Raw genomic sequence first — 21,504 nt, 5'->3', positions numbered from 1 at the left:
TCGCGAGCAGACCATGTCGGATGCACCGGCACCATTCACGAATGGCGCTGGTCCATCCGGCATCCCCATTCCCATTGAGTCCAATGGGACTCAAATGGGAATGGGGAGAAATGTTTTCCGACGTAATGCCCCAGTAATTGCCCATTCCTGGGCGCTGGAAAGAAAATGATACCAGCAGCAGGCTACCGCCGGTCTCATAATGAGGCCCATTGTATTTTACCCTTGCTTCTTCCCTGCCTAGAAGCACTTTGAAACACGTTGTCTATAGGCGCTATATAAATAAAATATCATATACCAAATCATATCATGGGCACTTATCTGATGGACAGATCCAAAACATGCAATGGGCAAACTAAAGACGGTGGCATTCCTCAAGGATGGAGCGGGTACAGGGCAAGACATTGTGCCTCGCCAAGGAAAGGTAGACATACTACAGAAAGGGCAGATTAAAAATGTACTTGGAATGCATCTGAATGAAATGTGTTATAGGGCAGTGGTTTTGATACCCCAGGGAAAGGTTGGGCACTTCCTAGGTGATCAGGCCAATTGCGATCCTTCAGCTGTATTTATTTTCTATTGTATATATGGTTTATATCAAACCTTTATACATAAAACATACGAAAATCTTACATTACAAAACAGTTCCAATCATGCTTTAAAAACATACATTGAGATACAAAATAAGTCTTACATTTCAGTATAAGCAGTTTCAGTCAAACCTGATCGATGCCCATTCATAATTCCCTATTAAATCAATAAAAGGCGTTTTAGAATGTGAGCCTTTAGTGGACTCTAGGTCTTGTTCCTGCACGAAAAGAATACAATGAAAGCCCCTTACCATGGGTAGCACCAGGGACGGCATCAGGGCCTTTCAACACTTTCAAATGAAAGGGGCCTCAAGCCACAGGGTGCCCCAGCAACTGCCCCCTTGTTGCCAGTCAGCAGTCTTGTAACACAGCAATATATTCCTTTCTCAATTTTATTCTGGGGCTTTGCAGTGCTCGCCTTACAAGTTGTGTTTCCTGGAGCCCTTTCCGGCGTCAATTCCCATGGGATATACAGAAGTGTTATCACGTCGTTGCTTTCTAACACTGGTTCCTCCACATCAGCCACTTGCTGACAAAGAAGGGTTTATAGCTCTTCAGTGGGCATTTAGTGTTTAAGCTCCCTGCTGACCGGCTTTCTCATGATAATCAGTGTCTATTAACATTATGTTTGTCGCTATTGTAATGTATGCACCCCACAAGTGCCTCAGATTGTTGTCCGCTCTAAACAATGGGGTCGCCAAGCATCATCTTGCAATAGGCCCCACACTTCTTCAGCCCGGCATGGGTGGCACATTAATGTGGGTAGCACATTAACATGGGTAGAAACACTCAGTGATCTGTTTGTTGTTCACAGGCATTCGCCAACCCAGAAGATGCCATCAGGCACGGCGGCCTGGAGTTCTTCCGCAAAGACCCAGACGTGGAGCGCTGCAGGAGGTAAGTACCCCTAGAAGTCACCTTCCTCATCTAGGCCAACTTCTGAAGTGGGCTAGGGCAAAAAGGGGGTCCAAGCACTGATATAGGGTGTGGGCGCCACTCCTAGTGTGAAGTGGGGACCAATCACTCAACGGGGACGGGGCACTAATCCTGGAGTAAAGTGGGATCCAAGAACTCAACGGTGGCGGGGGCGCTACTCCTAGAGTAAAGTGGGATCCAAGAACTCAACAGGGGTGGGGGCGCTACTCCTAGAGTAAAGTGGGGTCCAAGCACTCAACAGGTGCGGGGGCGCTACTCCTAGAGTAAAGTGGGGTCCAAGCACTCAACGGGGGTGGGGGCGATACTCCTATAGTAAAGTGGGGTCCAAGAACTCAACGGGGGCGGGAGCGCTACTCATAGAGGGAAGTGGGGTGTAAGTACTCAATGGGGGAGGTGGGGGCGCTACTCCTAGAGGGAAGTGGGGTCCAAACACTCAGTGGGGGCGGGGGTGCTGCTCCAAGAGTGAAGTGGGGTCCAAGCACTCTTCAGGGGAGGGGACACCACTCCTGCAGTGAAGTGGAGTCCAAGTACTCATCGGGGGTGGGGCGATACTCCTAGAATGAAGTGGGGTCCAAGCACTCAATGGGGGAGGGGGCGCTACTCATAGAGAGAAGTGGGGTGTAAGTACTCAATGGGGGAGGTGGGGGCACTACTCCTAGAGGGAAGTGGGGTCCAGGCACTCAGCGGGGCGGGGTGCTACACTAGAGGGAAGTTGGGTTCAAGCACTCATCAGGGGTAGGGACGCTGCTCATAGAGGGAAGTGGGGTGTATGTACTCAATGGGTGCGGGGGTGCTACTCCTAGAGGGAAGTGGGGTCCAAGCACTCATCAGGCATGGGGGCGCTACTCCTCAAGGGAAGTGGGGTCCAAGCACTCATCGAGGGTGGGGGCACTACTCCTAGAGGGAATAGGGGTCCAAGCACTCATCGAGGGTGGGGGCATTACTCCTAGAGGGAAGTGGGGTCCAAGCACTCATCGGGGGTGGGGGCACTACTCCTAGAGGGAAGTGGGGTCCAAGCACTCATCGGGGATGGGGGCACTACTCCTCGAGGGAAGTGGGGTCCAAGCACTCATCGGGGGTGGGGGCATTACTCCTAGAGGGAAGTGGGGTCCAAGCACTCATCAAGAAGCGGACGGTCCTGCTTTGGAAAACAAGGGTCCACGCACTCACAGTGAGAGGGGCTGTTACTCCAAGGGTGAGCAGGGGTACAAGAATTATGGATGAGGGGACATTTAAAACATGTGACAACAGGACCACAGTAGCCATTTTGAGGGGTGGGTTATAGGGAATTCATAAAAGAAAGTGGGGGACAGGGATGGGAACACGGAAGAAAGGTTTCCTCTGCATTCGCCCTGCCCTCTGTGACTGTGTGACTGTTACACATTGAGCCAAGTGGCACCGGAAGTCAGACACAACCCTAGGGCAGGTATGCCATCTCGATAAACTGACACTCTGCCCCCAGTGACAAGGTTCTATGATGGCTTTGGTGGTAAAACATAGATCCGCCCAGAGCGCTGCATTATGGGTACTTTAAGATATGTGTCTTTAAAAATGCATTTTACAAACTTATCGTAAAGCGAGCAAAATAACAAAGAACCATTTAATTATGTCAGCGATTACCCAACAGTTACAGTGGAGTCCTGCTTGTTTAATACTGAGGGTGACTCCCCCACAGTTACGGTGGAGTACTGCTTGTTTAATACTGAGGGTCACTCCCCTACAGTTACGGTGGAGTACTGCTTGTTTAATACTGAGGGTCACTCCCTACAGTTACAGTGGAGTACTGCTTATTTAATACTGAGGGTCACTCCCTACAGTTACAGTGGAGTCCTGCTTGTTTAATTCTGAGGGTCACTCGCTACAGTTACAGTGGAGTCCTGCTTGTTTAATTCTGAGGGTGACTCCCTTACAGTTACAGTGGAGTACTGCTTGTTTAATACTGAGGGTCACTCCCTACAGTTACAGTGGAGTCCTGCTTGTTTAATACTAGGGTCACTTCCCTACAGTTACAGTGGAGTACTGCTTGTTTAATACTAGGGTCACTTCCCTACAGTTACAGTGGAGTACTGCTTGTTTAATTCTGAGGGTCACTCCCTACAGTCACAGTGGAGTCCTGCTTGTTTAATTCTGAGGGTCACTCCCTTACAGTTACCGTGGAGAACTGCTTGTTTAATACTGAGGGTCACTCCCTACAGTTACAGTGGAGTCCTGCTTGTTTAATTCTGAGGGTGGCTCCCTTACAGTCGCAGTGGAGTACTGCTTGTTTAATACTGAGGGTGACTTCCCCACAGTTACGGTGGAGTACTGCTTGTTTAATACTGAGGGTCACTCCCTACAGTTACAGTGGAGTCCTGCTTGTTTAATTCTGAGGGTGGCTCCCTTACAGTCACAGTGGAGTACTGCTTGTTTAATACTGAGGGTGACTCCCCCACAGTTACGGCGGAGTACTGCTTGTTTAATACTGAGGGTCACTCCCTGCAGTTACAGTGGAGTCCTGCTTGTTTAATTCTGAGGGTGACTCCCCCACAGTTACGGTGGAGTACTGCTTGTTTAATGCTGGGGGTCACTCCCCACAGTTACAGTGGAGTCCTGCTTGTTTAATACTGAGGGTCACTTCCCTACAATTACAGTGGAGTACTGCTTGTTTAATACTGAGGGTCACTCCCTACAGTTACAGTGGAGTCCTGCTTGTTTAATACTAAGGGTCACTCCCTACAGTTACAGTGGAGTCCTGCTTGTTTAATACTGAGGGTCACTTCCCTACAGTTACAGTGGAGTACTGCTTGTTTAATACTGAGGGTCACTCCCTACAGTTACAGTGGAGTCCTGCTTGTTTAATTCTGAGGGTTGCTCCCTTACAGTTACAGTGGAGTACTGATTGTTTAATACTGAGGGTGACTCCCCCACAGTTACGGTGGAGTACTGCTTGTTTAATACTGAGGGTCACTCCCTACAGTTACAGTGGAGTCCTGCTTGTTTAATACTGAGGGTCACTCCCTACAGTTACAGTGGAGTCCTGCTTGTTTAACACTGAGGGTCACTTCCCTACAGTTACAGTGGAGTACTGCTTGTTTAATACTGAGGGTCACTACCTACAGTTACAGTGGAGTCCTGCTTGTTTAATACTGAGGGTCACTCCCCTACAGTTACAGTGGAGTGCTGCTTGTTTAACACAGAGGATGACTCCCCCACAGTTACAGTGGAGTACGGCTTGTTTAATTCTGAGGGTGGCTCCCTTACAGTCACAGTGGAGTACTGCTTGTTTAATACTGAGGGTGACTCCCCCACAGTTACAGCGGAGTACTGCTTGTTTCATAATGAGGGTCCCCCCCCACAGTTACAGTGGAGTCCTGCTTGTTTTAGACTACGGGTGACTCTCCTACAGTTACAGTGGAGTCCTGCTTGTTTAATGCAGAGGATGACTTACAGTTACAGTGGAGTACTGCTTGTTTCATAATGAGGGTGACTCCCCCACAGTTACAGTGGAGTACTGCTTGTTTCATAATGAGGGTCCCTCCCCCACAGTTACAGTGGAGTGCTGCTTGTTTAACACAGAGGATGACTCCCCCACAGTTACAGTGGAGTACGGCTTGTTTAATTCTGAGGGTGGCTCCCTTACAGTCACAGTGGAGTACTGCTTGTTTAATACTGAGGGTGACTCCCCCACAGTTACGGCGGAGTACTGCTTGTTTAATACTGAGGGTCACTCCCTGCAGTTACAGTGGAGTCCTGCTTGTTTAATTCTGAGGGTGACTCCCCCACAGTTACGGTGGAGTACTGCTTGTTTAATGCTGGGGGTCACTCCCCACAGTTACAGTGGAGTCCTGCTTGTTTAATACTGAGGGTCACTTCCCTACAATTACAGTGGAGTACTGCTTGTTTAATACTGAGGGTCACTCCCTACAGTTACAGTGGAGTCCTGCTTGTTTAATACTAAGGGTCACTCCCTACAGTTACAGTGGAGTCCTGCTTGTTTAATACTGAGGGTCACTTCCCTACAGTTACAGTGGAGTACTGCTTGTTTAATACTGAGGGTCACTCCCTACAGTTACAGTGGAGTCCTGCTTGTTTAATTCTGAGGGTTGCTCCCTTACAGTTACAGTGGAGTACTGATTGTTTAATACTGAGGGTGACTCCCCCACAGTTACGGTGGAGTACTGCTTGTTTAATACTGAGGGTCACTCCCTACAGTTACAGTGGAGTCCTGCTTGTTTAATACTGAGGGTCACTCCCTACAGTTACAGTGGAGTCCTGCTTGTTTAACACTGAGGGTCACTTCCCTACAGTTACAGTGGAGTACTGCTTGTTTAATACTGAGGGTCACTACCTACAGTTACAGTGGAGTCCTGCTTGTTTAATACTGAGGGTCACTCCCCTACAGTTACAGTGGAGTACTGCTTGTTTAATACTGAGGGTCACTCCCTACAGTTACAGTGGAGTCCTGCTTGTTTAATACTGAGGGTGGCTCCCCTACAGTTACAGTGGAGTACGGGTTTTTTTAATACTGAGGGTGGCTCCCCTACAGTTACAGTGGAGTACTGCTTGTTTAACACAGAGGATGACTCCCCCACAGTTACAGTGGAGTATGGCTTTTTTTAATACTGAGGGTGGCTCCCCTACAGTTACAGTGGAGTACTGCTTGTTTTATACTGCGTGTGACTCCCCACAGGTACAGTGGAGTACTGATTTCTTAATACTGCAGGTGAGTGTCCTACAGTTACAGTGGAGTACTGCTTGTTTCATAATGAGGGTCCCCCCCCACAGTTACAGTGGAGTCCTGCTTGTTTTAGACTACGGGTGACTCTCCTACAGTTACAGTGGAGTCCTGCTTGTTTAATGCAGAGGATGACTTACAGTTACAGTGGAGTACTGCTTGTTTCATAATGAGGGTGACTCCCCCACAGTTACAGTGGAGTACTGCTTGTTTCATAATGAGGGTCCCTCCCCCACAGTTACAGTGGAGTGCTGCTTGTTTAACACAGAGGATGACTCCCCCACAGTTACAGTGGAGTACGGCTTTTTTTAATACTGAGGGTGGCTCCCCTACAGTTACAGTGGAGTACTGCTTGTTTTATACTGCGTGTGACTCCCCACAGGTACAGTGGAGTACTGATTTCTTAATACTGCAGGTGAGTGTCCTACAGTTACAGTGGAGTCCTGCTTGTTTGATACTGAGGGTGACTCCCCCACAGTTACAGTGGAGTACTGCTTGTTTCATAATGAGGGTCCCTCTCCCACAGTTACAGTGGAGTCCTGCTTGTTTTAGACTACGGGTGACTCTCCTACAGTTACAGTGGAGTCCTGCTTGTTTAATGCAGAGGATGACTTACAGTTACAGTGGAGTACTGCTTGTTTAATACCAAGGGTGACTCCTCTACAGTTACAGTGGAGTACTGCTTGCTTAATACTGAGGGTGACTCAGATGGACATCATTTAGGTATCGCCAGGGGTCGCAACTGCGACCCCTGAGGTTTCTCTTGCTACCCCCGTGGTCTCCCTTTCTACCTCTAAAAAGAAAAACACCAAATAAAACATTTTTTGTATTTTTTTACATTGGCTCTTTGTTCCTGGAATGGCTGGTTTTGAGATAGCGCCTTGAAACACTTGTGTATAGGCGCATTATAAATGCCATATCATATCATAGCTATAGCCGGTAATAAAGCTCTGTGGGTTGAGCGCTGGCTACTGCGATGTGTGTGTGATCTGCAGGTTCGACTCCCAGCAAGGACAATTCAGCCTTTCATCCTGCTGAGGTTGATAAAATGAGTACCAACACAGGTTGGGTGATATTGCATGTATATTTGTTCTATATGAAGCGCTTATAATAGCACATCCTTATCGTTTGGCCTTGGATGTCTGCTTGCATTCACAGTGGTTTGGTAATGTGGGCCTATACGGACTGATACTAACGATACATATGGCGATCCATTCATGTATGAAATGTACATCACTTTACAGTGGTATCGTAACCATATTTTTCGTAGTGTACTCAGAAACAATGTTATGTGATACCACTTCCTATTTTGGCAAGGGGTGAAAGGTTGTGCTCCATCGATTCCCGTGATGTCACTTCGGGGTGATGTCATCAGATGTCAAGGGTCGTGTGATGTCACTTCCGCCACCGCTGGCATTTTGGTGAAATGACTTCCCTGGTGACAAATGCAATCACTCAGTGACAATGATGACAGAAAATGTATTGTTGCTATCCTAATGCTCATGGAAGAGGTTTTCAGGAGCAACTGCCATCGCAAAGTTGGGCGCACTGTTCCTGTTCAGCAAAATACTTTTGTCTTTCTGCTGTCAATGCACTACAGTGCATTGTTAAATGCTGTCAAGTTTCTTTCTGTGCTGCATCTTTGCAGAACCGACAAACATTTTCATGGACTGGTAGTAACTTTCGATCAACCATTAAATCTCGAGTCGGCCACATGTTCAATCTAAATCGAAGAATAGCAGATCTAATAGTGGGGGGTGGAGATCTACTTAGATACGATTCCATCGCTCCAAGCTTTTTTACTTCGAAAGGATTTTTTGCAAAGTTTTTATATGTTAAACAAATTCTGCTTGTTTCTATCCAATGTGCAAGATACATTTTCATTTTAGCACGATCTGGATTGAGTAGGAGGGTTTCAACTGTAACATCTGCATCAGCCAGGATTTTATAAACGGCCATCGTCCATGAAATAGGACAGGTATGATTACCCGAGAACATGTAACCCGATAGGATCTAAAGCAATGTATCAGGTTGATTAGAGAGTAAACCTTTTCTACACAAGGCACACAATCACCAGTGATATGCAGCATTTCAGGAAACAAGGCCCAGTTCAGATCGCACCAGGGCTACTGGGAGACACTGGGAGAGGTGTAGCACTTGTTTCCAGAACTTTTCCTCCAGTCTATTGAGGACAAAATCTGGTAAAACAGTTCCAGTATCCATTCCATAAAGGAGCACTGGTGTAACTTTCTGTTTATAATATGTAATTGCAGGGGTTATGGAGAACTTGCCGTATTTGTGTAGGATGAACTTAGTTTGTGATATGGCGGTTAGTATTTTGCATTCTAGATTTAAGAGATGACTTTTGTTGTGAGCTTCTCGATCTATAATCATCCCCAGATAGGTATAGTTTAATATTACGTCCATCCGCACGTTGCTAATTTTCCGTACCATTTTGCCCCGCATGATTTTGCAGGCAGTGCATTCATGTACTTGGATCTTTTGCAAGTTAATCACCAATTGTTTCACTTCAATGTATTGAGCCAGGCAATTCAACTGTTTTTGAAGGCCCATTAGTGTTGTCAGAACTATCACTAAGTCATCAGAGTAAAATAGAGCTTGTATTGGTACGCCATTTAATTTAGGTGAGTCAGAGGTGACGTGACTAAATGCATCTCCAGCACCATGTATAAAGAAGTTAAAAAGGGCTGAAGCCAGGATGCAACCCTGCTTGAGCCATCTTGCTGTGTGAATTGATGTCGAAAGCAGACCCTCCATAGTCAGTCTTCGCTGGACAGAGGTGTTAGAATGGAAGGCATGGATTATATCGCACAGAGTGAATGGGCAACGTGCTTTCTAAGCATGGTCATGAGAAGGACCCAGGATACCGAGTAAAAAGCAGAGTGGAGATCAATAAAGGAGAAATAGATTGGTTGTTTTGTGTAAAGGGCTTGTTCCTTAATGACATTAAGACATAAAAGATAGTTGGTGGCGATTGCATTGGCGATTGATAGGGTGTGCGAGTTGGGGTATGAGAAGGTGGTGGTGTTCTCTGATTCATTAAGTGGGTTGCAGGCAATTGTGGCAGGGGATGGTGATAGGAAGGATGTGATTTTGGACATCAGGAGGAAGATTGATCGGTGTGTGCGTGGGGGAATGGATTTGGAGTTGGCGTGGGTCCCCAGTCACAGTTGCATTTTGGGTAATGAGTTGGTGGATCTGGCGGCGGGTGAAGGTATGAGGAGGGCAACGGTTGATGTGAGGTTGCCTTTGAGTGTGGATGAGGTGAAGGCTGTGATGGTGAGACGGGTCATGGATGAGTGGCAGGAGAGGTGGATGAGTGGGGTGAAGGGCAGGTGGATGTTTGGTGTCCGTGGGAAAGTGTCGGTGAAGGTGGATGCGGGAAGTCTGGAATGGAGGAGGGGGGAGGAGGTGATGCTGAATCGGTTGAGGATAGGGCATGTGGGGCTGAATGACTGTCTGTATCGAGTGGGGAACCATGAGTCGAGGGACTGTGCAGTGTGTGGGGTGCCTGAGACTGTGGGACATTTTTTGCTTAGGTGTGAGAGACATGTTGTGGAGAGAGAATTGATGAGGGTTCGGTTGTCTGCGTTGGGTGTGGCTGAGATGAGTGGGAGGGCTTTGCTGGGAGGTGACGGGGTGAGAGGCAGGAGGAGGAGCAGTGTGCTGCTGGATTTTGTGAGACAAACGGGGCGGTGGGAGGAGTTGTGAGTTTATGTGAGCTAAGTATTGATTGGTGGGTCTGGTGCACATCATCCTTCAGGATGGGGAAGCGCCTGCGTGGGTCCGCCCACGCATCTGATAATTAAGAAGAAGAAGAAGAAGACATAAAAGATTTATTCCTGTCCCCATTCCAGCCACAAACCTGGTTTGGTTAGGATCCCGTTGCTGGTGCATCTTAGTCCAAGCATTGAAATCTCATAACACAATACGAGCAAAGACTTTTCCAGGTGCATCCAGCAAGGCTATGGGTCTGTAGTTGGTAGGGGATGAGCCATCACCTTTTTTGAAAATTGGGGTATCAATGACTTACACCGTGACAGAGGAAGAGATTGTTCTGTGATAACATTCTAAAAAATATTTTACAGGATGCAGGCCCAATTTCGAGAATCTGTTTTAAACATAAAGTTACTATGTCTGGTCCCATCGCTCTAGAACCACTCCGTTTTTTAATCCGATCCTCAATGATTTCAACAGTGTAGTGTAATTTCCATATATCGAGAGATTTATGAGAGAGCGTCATGGCATCGAATGTTGGATCAGCATACAGCGTGGAATAATGTTCTAACCACTGGTGTTCAGAAACGCCATTTATGTGGCTACTACTTTGCATGTTATCTGGTGTGTTATTCAAAAGTCGCCAAGTGTATGCAGAGTTTTTGTTATGCAGAGATTCTAACATGGCTTCGCTGTCATGTTGATACCACCATGCTCGTCTACCTCTCGGCCAATTGCGGTATGGAGATTTAGCAGACTTCAAGGCTCTAGATCTCTCTTTTATGGGAAGCTTCAGCAAACCTTTTTTCTCTTTGCGCCACTCTGCCTTCCTGGCCTTTATCTCCAGGTCGAAGCAATGTTTATGATGCAAGATCTTGATATGAGTTTACATTAACGATTACTTGAAATTATTCAAGATTTCTGTGTATTGCTCGGTGGCGCCCCCCCGAATTCTGCTGTATGAGTGTATTATTTAGAAGTTTCACACTATCCTCACACCAGCGGACACGAGTTTTGGCGTAGTTTATAAGTAATGGCTGCCTATAAAATTCCGGCTGTGACAAGTTAGACCCTAGTTGCCAGGACCATGTTAAAGTAAGCCTATGGTGTATCATTTCCAATGTATCTACTGCCATGACAAGACCGTCCTCTAGATACATAGAATCAATCATGCTTTGAGCGTTCCCTCTCCTCCATGCGCTCCTAGGTGGAACATCTCCTAGAAGTGATCCATTAACCATTCTGAAATTGCGCTCTGTCATTAATGTTTGCCATCTGATGACCTCCCCACATCTTGCCGTGCGGCCAGAATTGATGCAATCCAAATTAAGTTCGCCCGTAATTATGGCGGTGGAAATACTCGCGGTCATTGAAATAATATCAGGCAGTGCTGTCAGTGCTTTATACAATCTGTCAACATCTATGCCTGCCGGATTCCGATACAAATTCAATAGGGCTATTTTTCGGTCAAAGCAATTTATTTGGACTAGTTGCATAAAATTATTCGGGCTTGCCCATGGTGATATGGTAATACCAGCATTTTTTTCACCTCTACCAGCAGGCCAGAGGTTGGCCTGCCTTTAAAAGATGTTTTGGCCGGCAGTAAGATTATATCATGGTTATCCCATATTGGGGTAACCGTAAGCCAGGTCTCCTGGAAAGCCACAATATCAAATCTGTCTATGTGATTATCAGTGAATGATTGGAGGTGTGAATGACCGCGAGCGTTCCAACTCGCCAGGTGTATTTGTTTCGCATGATTCTCTACTGATGGTTATGCCTTTTCATTTCGCCGCACAAATTGCTGATGCATTATTGCATGTTCACAAGTTAGGTAACTTGGGGCCAGTTGATTGATCGGTTCTACTGATGGAGACGCTTGTCCCATCTCTGGATTCTGAGCTATGATGAACCCTAACCAGAAAAGGTCCATCTTCACGCTCCAAACTGCCTTCATAACTAGCCCTGAGGGTAACCACAGTCTAACAATGGTTAACTCTATATCCTCCAAAGGTTCCACTTGTTCTATATCGACAGAAGTGATGTCTTCTAATGCCGGCACTTCCGCAAAGATATTCAGTATGCTAGTTCTGCATCGGCCATATTTGTTATTTGGTAACGCACAAGACTTCATTATCAGTGTGAGTTTCTGATACTGATTCTTATCTTTCGTGATCTTCACCGGTCGAGTCACCTCTTGTTTCTTAGTGGTGATGATTTCCTGATTGTTATCCTGTGATCTGGTTTGATTTGATATCTGGGCAGATGAGCTATGAGGTCATCGGGACTCTGCTGTCATGTGATCTCCTTGCCGCACAGAAGATCTGTGCTGCACCCCTTCACCTGCGACTACTTCTGTTAATTTACAATTCTTTGCAATCTCTCTTGTAGGCCCACTTAGATATTGATTTTGGTGACGTTCCATCAGGTAGGCATCTACTGCCTTTCTGATGTACATAACTGCTTTCTCCTTTTCTACTGGTAAGCCTTGCTTAGTGACTTGGGATAACTATGTATATGCTGGTTGACTAGAGTAGCCTTGCTCTATTACCGACATAAGATCATTTAACGGTTCATACACCAGGGCTTGTCCTTTTTTATGATCTGCAGAGGTCGTCAGAGGTACTGTTTCTTTAACTAATGTTTTTGACCTCATGACTTTTGAAGGGCTCGTCGGTGCCTTACAGACAGCACGAATGAATGTCTTAGCACTCTTGATGTTGGTTGGTTTTTTGCCAACAGTTTAGACTTTTGTCTGTTTTGTCTTCCTATTTTTGATCCCTTTGCAGTGAATATATCTAAAGGATTCTGTCCCGCATCAATCAGTTGCAGAGAGTTATTCTGCTCGACGCTTGACCAGGATCCATCTACATTTAGTACTGGATTATTTTGCAAATGATCTCCTATGTGTCTAATAACCTGCTCAAATTGGGGTAGCACCAACGGTATAGCCATTCTTACTGTAGGAGATGTTCCTAAATTAGAAGGATTAAATCATCCTAAATTAGAAGGAATATATGTTGGACAAACTTGGAGTTGTTCAGTTGGGATTGTACTACTTGTTCTAGTCATCATTTCTCACACCATCCAATCTGCTATTGATTGAATTTGGGCAGATTGTTTTGTCATTTTAGAATCTAAAGATTAAAATAATTTAAATAAGCTTAATATAGTTGTATTTACTGCTGTTAACGTTTTCTCCAACATGGTGCTGTGGTTCGCCTGTGTTTGTGGTGTTCCAACTTGAGATGTTATGCGCTTACGCAGTGTCGGGTGAGCATAGGACACTGAATGCGCTGTAGAGTCCATAGAGCTCCTGTCATAGTAATTAGGTGAAGATGTCTTATTCGTACTATGAGAAATTTCGCAGACACTCGCGTGAATGGAGATGTCTGAGATTACGTGATTTAAATCAGGTATTGCCAAGTCTAATAAATTCACCACTGAACACAACGGGGAGTGGGGTATTCCTAGAATCGTTTGATCAGAAATCACTTGTGGAAGTTTAGAGTTTGGTACTATGGTAGGGTTGTAGTGTTAAGGGAGGGGCCTTGAGGCAACATAGCATGATTAGAAATGGTAGCTTCATGGAGACCTTCATTTACTCCCCCCCTTTGAAGCTAATTGCATATGAGGCTGCGCTCTGCACTCCGAACATACAGAACAGAAGTCACGAATGTCAGTGTTGGCGGGTGTACGCTTGGTAACTGGTGTCAGAACAATTACTTTTTGTGGGGTCTTTCTCCGGTGCAGATTACTTTCACTCAAGGCTCCAATCTTAGGAGTGTTCAAATTGTCTGGCATTTTTGTTTTCAAAGTATAAATAAATGCTGACATATATAATTGAAAAAGGTTTTTGTTCGTTTCATTTGTTTTCTTGCAATTTTTCCAATTTACCACAGTTCAATAATCACAAATGTTAAGATGTACAATCTAACAATCAAACAATCATGCAGTCAAGCAATGATACGATACCGCCATGCACCATTCACTGCTCTCGCTGCTTTGTCGCTGCAGCAAAGCGGCAAGGCGGTGCTTCCAGGTGCTTCTCACTGGTGCGCACGCGCTGGTGCGCACGAGTGCCTGTTTTATGCGTGTATGATGGAGAGGGTGGAGTCAAACTTTTACTGCCAATAAATCTAATAAAGTCCAGTATTTTCCACTTGCAGAAAAGTCCAACATCCAATACAGCAACAACAGAGCATCCTGAGCGTCAAAACGGTCCTTCCAGGTGCTTCTCGCTGTTTGTTTAATGCTGAGGGTGACTCCCCCACAGTTATGGTGGAGTTCTGCTTGTTTAATATGGAGGATGACTCCCCCACAGTTACAGTGGGGTATTGATTGTTTAATACAGAGGATGACTCCCCCACAGTTATGGTGGAGTCCTGCTTGTTTAATACGGCGGGTGACTCCTCTACAGTTACAGTGGAGTCCTGCTTGTTTAATGCTGCGTGTGACTCTTCTACAGTTACAGTGGCATTTTGCTTGTTTAATACTGTTGTGGACTCCCCTACAGTTACAGTGAAGCACTTCTTGTTTAATACTGAGGGTGACTTCTCCTCCGTTACACTGAGATCCTGTTTGTTTAATACTGTGTGTGAGACACCTCCTTAGTAACAGTGAGATCCTGCTTGTTTAATACTGAGGGTGACTCCTCCTCAGTTACACTGAGATCCTGTCTGTTTAATACCCTGGAGGATCCCCCTTCAATTACAGTGGGGTCTGTATCTTTATGACTGAGGATGATTCCCCCTAAATTACAATGGGGTCCTGCATGTTTGCTACTGAGAGTGACTCCATCTCGGTTACAGTGGGGTCCTGCATGTTCGATACTGAGAGTGACTCCCTCTCAGTTACTGTTGCATCGTGCTTGTTTATTACTGAGGGTACCTCCACTTCAGTTACACTGAGGTCCTGCTTGTTGGATACTGAGGGTGACTCCTCCTCAGTTACAGTGAGGTCCTGCATGTTCGATACTGAGAGTGACTCCCTCTCAGTTACTGTTGCATCGTGCTTGTTTATTACTGAGGGCACCTCCTCCTCAGTCACATTGAGGTCCTGCATGTTTTATACTGAGGGTGATGTCTGTCAGTTATAGTGCGGTTCTGCTTGTTTGACACTGAGGGTGACTCCCCCTTGTTTGCAGTTTTGGTTCTGTTTGGACCTGTTGTGGAGGTTGTAGAGGAGCAGATGGACTAGTTCTCCATCCATAGCTCCCACCCCCTCACCGCCGCCATATTGGAACAGCAGGAGAAGAGCTGTAAATGGGACTCCATTGTTGTCCCTATACTGCATTGAGTGTACGAGTGATTATATGCACTCAGACAACCATACAGAATGTACACTCGCATTGAAAGAGTGTAAGGCTGTCATATAGAAGGATGTCAGCACGCAACATTGGACATTATGGAGCGTTAAGTGAAATCAGGAAAGGATAGAGTGATGTCATAAACAAGATATATGAAGACATATCGAAACAATATGAACATCTTTAGGAGTAAAGATGTAACCGAAGCAATAAGAGAAACGCGTACTTAAGGATAAAGTAATCATGGATACAAAGAAGGTACAGTAACTCGCTGATCAATAAATGTAGCTACACAGTAACGCCAGGTAGAAGAGACATATAGAATCTTACTATAGAGGAAAATATAGAATGGCAAGGACGGCCATGAAAGGAAAATGGACGTCGCTCGTGTCAACCCAGCTACTTCAGAGACAGACCAAGGCCGCAGAGTCAGGAAACGCTGCAAAGTAGCCTTGTGTGCAAAACCAAGTGGAGTCTATGTTAGCCTGGGATCAGTGAGGCTATTTTGAGGAATAATTGCAAGGCACAAGGGGAGGCAGATGGAAAAGCTATGAATGAGAGACATATTTCTCTTAAATTAAAGGAGAAGAAAAATCTGCAAGACCCAAGTACTGGACAATTAAAGGTGTATGAAGTCTATGCAAGATGGAGTGAGCAAGTCGCTAGAGGCCAAAAGGTGCAGGCACACCCACCACAATTAAATCAAATGGCAGTAAATAGAAGGTGTAAATTGACACATTTATGGACTCCTCAGACGTGATTCAGAAGTCGAAAACAAGGGCTATTCAGATAGTGATGTGCTTTACCTCCCTTGAATGTCCCAGAACAGTGAGCAGGCTACAAGGTCAACTACAGACTAGAAGACTTTGGCAAATGGCCGGACTGATGAGAGATGATGGACTAATTGGGAAAGTGGGGAGTAACCTGATGTGACTCAAGCAGCTGGGTTTCATTTCTCTTACATGCTACTAACAAGCCGAAAAGTCCAAGGTTGGCCAACCAATCGGAGGGTCTATGGGGCAACCTGCTATACAATGTTGCATAGACCAATCTGCTGCCATTCTGGTTGCTATAATCAGTATTATACGTATTTAGAGGTAGTTCGAGGCGTGCCTTGCAAGTAAATATACTATAGGTACATATGTTCCCCTAACCAATCCCTCCCATCAATAGGTTTTACAGTTTGCCACGTAGAATGACATCATAGATGACGCATATTGGGGTATAAGACCTCTGTGTAATCAAGTTTGTGTGTGAGTGTGCAGGCATCAGTCCAATGTCTGCCAGTTTACCCTGCTTTATTATATTGAGAATAAAGTAGTACTTTGCCACATTCCTTGAGAATGTCCGGTTATTTGGTATGAGATCTTTATTGGTAATTCCATCTAGCACAAGAGACGCTTCAAGGTGCTAGAGCACAAGGTGGGTGCCCTCCCTCAGATACAGGGTGTCCTGCTTGTTTGATGATGGGCCCATGCCCCTCGGTTACAGTGGGCCCGCGCTTGTTTGGGAAGGAGTCGGAATTCTGATGTCGGTTACTCATCAAGTCAAGGGAGGGACCTGCCTATTTATTTTGATTTAAACACTGGTTGTTGTCATACAGCAACAACAGGCGGAGGTTGATGATAATTCACCACTAATCCGGGGCCAGAGAAAACCGCAGGCCAGAGAGACAGCAGGGAACAGGCAAGGAACAGGCAGGGAACAGGCAAGGAACAGGCAAGGAACAGGCAAGGAACAGGCAAGGAACAGGCAGAGAACAGGCAAGGAACAGACAGGGAAACGCAGGGAACAGGCAAGGAACAGGCAGGGAACAGGCAAGGAACAGGCAAGGAACAGACAGGGAACAGGCAGGGAACAGGCAAGGAACAGGCAAGGAACAGGTAAGAAAAAGGCAGGGAACAGGCAGGGAACAGGCAAGGAGCAGGCAGGGAACAGGCACGGAACAGGCAGGGAACAGGTAAGGAAAAGGCAGGGAACATGCAGGGAACAGGCAGGGAACAGTCAAGGAACAGGCAGGGAACAGGCAAAGGACAGGCAAGGAACAGGCAAGGAACAGGCTTTATTTGAAAGAAACAAAAACGGCTGCCCTCGATCAATATTTTCCTGCCGTTCATGGGAAGGAAAGAAAAGAAACGTTCTTACCTCAAGCAGCATTTGCCGTGTGCTGTTATGGGCGGGAAGAGGGGGGGGGGAAAGCATGGCGTTCCGGGTCATGGAGAGTTTGTGATGTTGCGGGCAGAGGAAGGGAGCAAGGCTGGTGTAATGGTAGGCTGTGTAGAGAGCTGTGCCAGGGGTAGTGCAGACTTTGCAAGCAGTCAGAAGAGTGGGGGAGGGGGGTCGTAATCAGTAACCCACTGCTGCCCTCAACAGCTGGATGGCTGGGAAGAGCCATGGTTGAGGAGCTGGCGAGAGGGGGCGGTGGGAGTGACGGAGCCGGAAGGGGAGCGTCTATGAATGAGGCTAATCAGTGCAAAGTTGTATTTATTGAAGGCGACTTCAATGGAGCAGGAGAGGAGAGGGAGCTTGAGTGAGATGTTGGATTGGGACCATGGAGCTGGACTTGAATTTGCATTCGGAAATAGGGGACGCAGGGGGTGGGAGATTAGAGGAGGAATAGAGAAGTGAATGAGAGGATGGTCAGAGGGGGGGGGGGTCAATTGTGGGATCAGAGGAGACCAGGGGGGCTGATAGGAATTTGAGATTGAGAGAGTTGCCTTGGGTGTGGGTTGGAAAGTTACGTAGATTGACTAGTGAGTTGCCAGAGAGAGAAGATTCAAGTTGGAGCTGCTGGGCCTTAGCCATATTGGAGAGGTTGAGGTCACCCGTTATAACAGAAGGGACATCAGCTGACAGCGTTTCAAGTACGAGGTCAATGTCAGAAAAGAACACAGTGAGGCGGCCTGGTGGGCAGCAGATAAGGAGGATAGTAAGGGGGTGGGAGGAAGGAGCTGTACTGAGATATGATCAAAGGAGGAGGGAGTGAAATCAGAGAGGAGAGGGGCACCCATGAAATGCCCTTACTCAGATACCAACGCCCCCGCCGTCTTTTATAAAGATGTTGGGCGCGAGAGAAAGGGGCATCGTCGGTGTGAAGGGTTTCCAAGATGGCAGTGTCATGGGTACAAATCGAGGTTTGGGTGATAACCACCACTGGGGGTTTGGGGGGTGATAGGAATCACAATGAATATTGAGAAAGGTGTCTGTTGCAGAGACCCCGGATGAGGACAAAAGGGGGCAGAGGGGGCATTTGCTGGACTAGATCAGGGGACACGGGTAGGGCAGATCAGAGTGTAGTGGGGGCGATGGGAGAGGGTCAGAAGAAAGGTTATGTGCAGACATGGGGGAGCGAGGGGGTGGAGGGTAGAGAGGATGGGTACACATGGAAGAGAGTGAGGGAAAGGCCAGTAAGGAGGAGGATCAGGATTGACAGGACAATGGCAGGCAAGGAATGATAGGGTCTTACCTGACCAAACAGTGCAATGTAAAAAACAGTGTCCTGGGAGACCAAACAGATCATTTAAATATCAAAGGGTCTTATGCAGGCAAGCAGTGCATTTAAATATCACAGGGTCCTAGGTGAGAAAACAGTGCATTTAAATATCACAGGGTCCTAGGTGAGCAAACAGTGCATTTAAATATCACTGGGTCCTAGGCAAGCAAACCGTGCATTTAAATATCAGAGGGTCCTAGGTGAGAAAACACTGCATTTAAATATCACAGGGTTTTTAGGTGAGCAAACAGTGCATTTAAATATCACATGGTCCTAGGTGAGGAAACAGTGCATTCACAAATCACAGGGTCCTAGGTTAGCAAACAGTCCATTTAAATCTCACAGGGTCCCAGGTGAGCAAACAGTGCATTTAAATGTCCCAGGGTCCCAGGTGAGCAAACAGTGCATTTAAATGTCCCAGGGTCCCAGGTGAGCAAACAGTGCATTTAAATATCACAGGGTGCTAACAGTGCATTCATATACCACAGGGTCCTAGGTGAGCAAACAGTGCATTCACATATCACAGGGTCCTAGGTGAGCAAACAGTGCATTTAAATGTCCCAGGGTTCCAGGTGAGCAAACCGTATGATGTATAAAGTGCCCTTGGTACATGCACTAGTGGGAGCTAATACCAGTGATCACACACATTTAGGAAATGGAACTCATGCTGTAGTGCTGCATTCATGGGAACATGCAATCGGGCAGAATGGGTGGCTGCAGGACCAGCCAGGCCTGCTCAGGGCCAAACATATCCTGCCCTTGTCTGTGCAGCCCGTTGCTGTGGGTGCCGGGCAGGCAGGGGGACACCTCTGGACAGGGATTCACTGGATGGCGAATGGGCTTAAAGGGCCAATGAAGAAGCTGCCTGATTCCAAAATGGCCGCTCAGAGGGGACAAAGGCCAGACAAGATGGTGGTCCAGATGTAGGGATCTTCAGCATAACTCCAATATGACCAAGGAGAGAACAGAGACTTTTCATCAATTGATGCTTTCTGGCTTCTGGGTGCAATGAGCACCCCACTGGAAATGCTGGTAAAGAAAACAGATCTGCAGGTTTATTTATGTATTGTCTGGTGCCCGTGACCCACAGTCAATAGGTCTCCAAGTTAGGTTTGTAAGTTTTGGTTGTAACTGTTGACACAGAATTCCATTCTGTGCTTTTCTTTAACCAACTTTATGGTCCCATAAACCTATTTCTGGCTTATCTGGTTTTGCTTCTTTATTTTTCTGTTGGAAAGTCTTCTACTAAAGTCCCCCATCACTGTAGTCCAGTTTGATGTGCTACCCTATGATGACTATATGGCTAGGTCTAAGGGTGTTCCTAATTACCATGGATGTGTGTTGGGCAGTAGACTGGTGGCAGCTGCCCTTTTGTTTTGGCTGTGCCATGACTTTGCTGCATTGGAAGCTAAAATGGAGTATGTGGTAGCCATTTGGGTTTTAAGGCATATTTCAAAGTCCTACACCGGCCATTTTGCTTTGTGGCCTTGCTTTTCCTGTGCGGACATTGAGGCATGGACAAAATGGCAGTTGTATTGACTTGGGCTCACGCTGAGCCCACAGAGGCACCCTTTGCTTGGTTTGACTATAGGCCACTTTAAACTGGAGATCCCAAGTGCTTTATAGCCAGACCCACTCCCAGCATCACAAGTCTCCTTTTCCACTGCTGTTAATGTAACATTAATTTCCCCCACAACAGCACAGTGAGTACGCAGAGGTGTTTCTCTGCCCTCCGACCCCACCACAACCATATTACTGGCATGTGCTGACTCATCAACCAGCTCTCCCCAGCCTGCTGGCACTTTTTATATTTCCATTTTTATTTGTATTGTTTAAAGCGCGGTCCTAGCGCGAGAGCAGCGGAGCACTGTACAGTGTGTGGGTAGCCGCCATTCAGTCTGCCATCTTTTAACAGTAGCACAGCATCCATTGGAATTAGTCCTTGGTCAGGTGTTGTTGAAAGAGCCATGTTTTGAGAGTTTTGCTAAATTGAACAATTGTGGGGTCATTCTGAGCCGACACCAGGATCGAGTTCCAGAGGGTGGGTGCATGACAAGAAAAGGGTTGTTTGCGGGTCCTCTCTTTGCGGACGAGTTGTGATTGAAGCGGTTGACCGATTTGCTGCACAAGGAGCGTTTGCCACCAGATATGTGGAGCCTAGCCGCCAGATTTGCTGCTGTGCTACTCGGGTTTGCTTTGTAGATGATACATGCAGTCTGGGAGCCAAGTGAACAGCAGGAGCCCTGTCAGCAGACCATTTCCCCCATCGATGTGCAAGACCACAGGGGCCTGCACTAAGGTCCGGATGTCCAGCGGCGGGATAAAGGGTTTGATTTTTCCATGTGTTTCTGGAAGGACAGGCTGCTGTCAATGGTGAAGCTTAAGGTTTTTGCTGAGTCTGAGAGTTGTGGATCAAATCCTTCTAGATGCATATCAGTGAGGTGAGTTTTTAGAGCCCTTTGGGTAACACGCATGCAATGGATGGGATGCAGAATACCTCAGACACCAAATAATCGAACCAACTCAGGAAGATGGCAAAGTATTTCTGTTTTAATATCAATTGTCTAAAACAGGGAGTTACAACAGATGTCAACAGGCGTACGCTCGAGTCTCTCAATGCATTTAATAAAAGATTGCATTTATATAGCACAAATGTGTCATACGTGACGTCAGACTGCATGGCAAATCCGAGAAACCTGTGAGGGGTTGTAATAGGCTCAAGGGGAAC

At 46.5% G+C, this 21,504-nt stretch overlaps 1 protein-coding gene across 1 annotated transcript in view; it reads left to right on the top strand.

Moving 5' to 3' along the window:
* The window catches only part of PTGES (prostaglandin E synthase), a 185,141-nt gene that overhangs the window by 40,590 nt on the left and 123,047 nt on the right, over positions 1-21,504 (top strand). The window contains exon 2 of the mRNA XM_069609228.1: positions 1,402-1,484. Coding sequence (XP_069465329.1) covers positions 1,402-1,484 — 83 coding nt within the window. The remainder of the gene's footprint in view (positions 1-1,401; positions 1,485-21,504) is intronic.

The sequence above is a fragment of the Ambystoma mexicanum genome, chromosome 8 (genome assembly GCF_040938575.1).
Source record: "Ambystoma mexicanum isolate Mex_15411 chromosome 8, UKY_AmexF1_1, whole genome shotgun sequence".
NCBI classification, from domain to species: Eukaryota; Metazoa; Chordata; class Amphibia; order Caudata; family Ambystomatidae; genus Ambystoma; species Ambystoma mexicanum.
The sequence above is the reverse complement of the archived record's forward strand: the minus strand, read 5'-3'. Positions and strand labels throughout refer to the sequence as shown.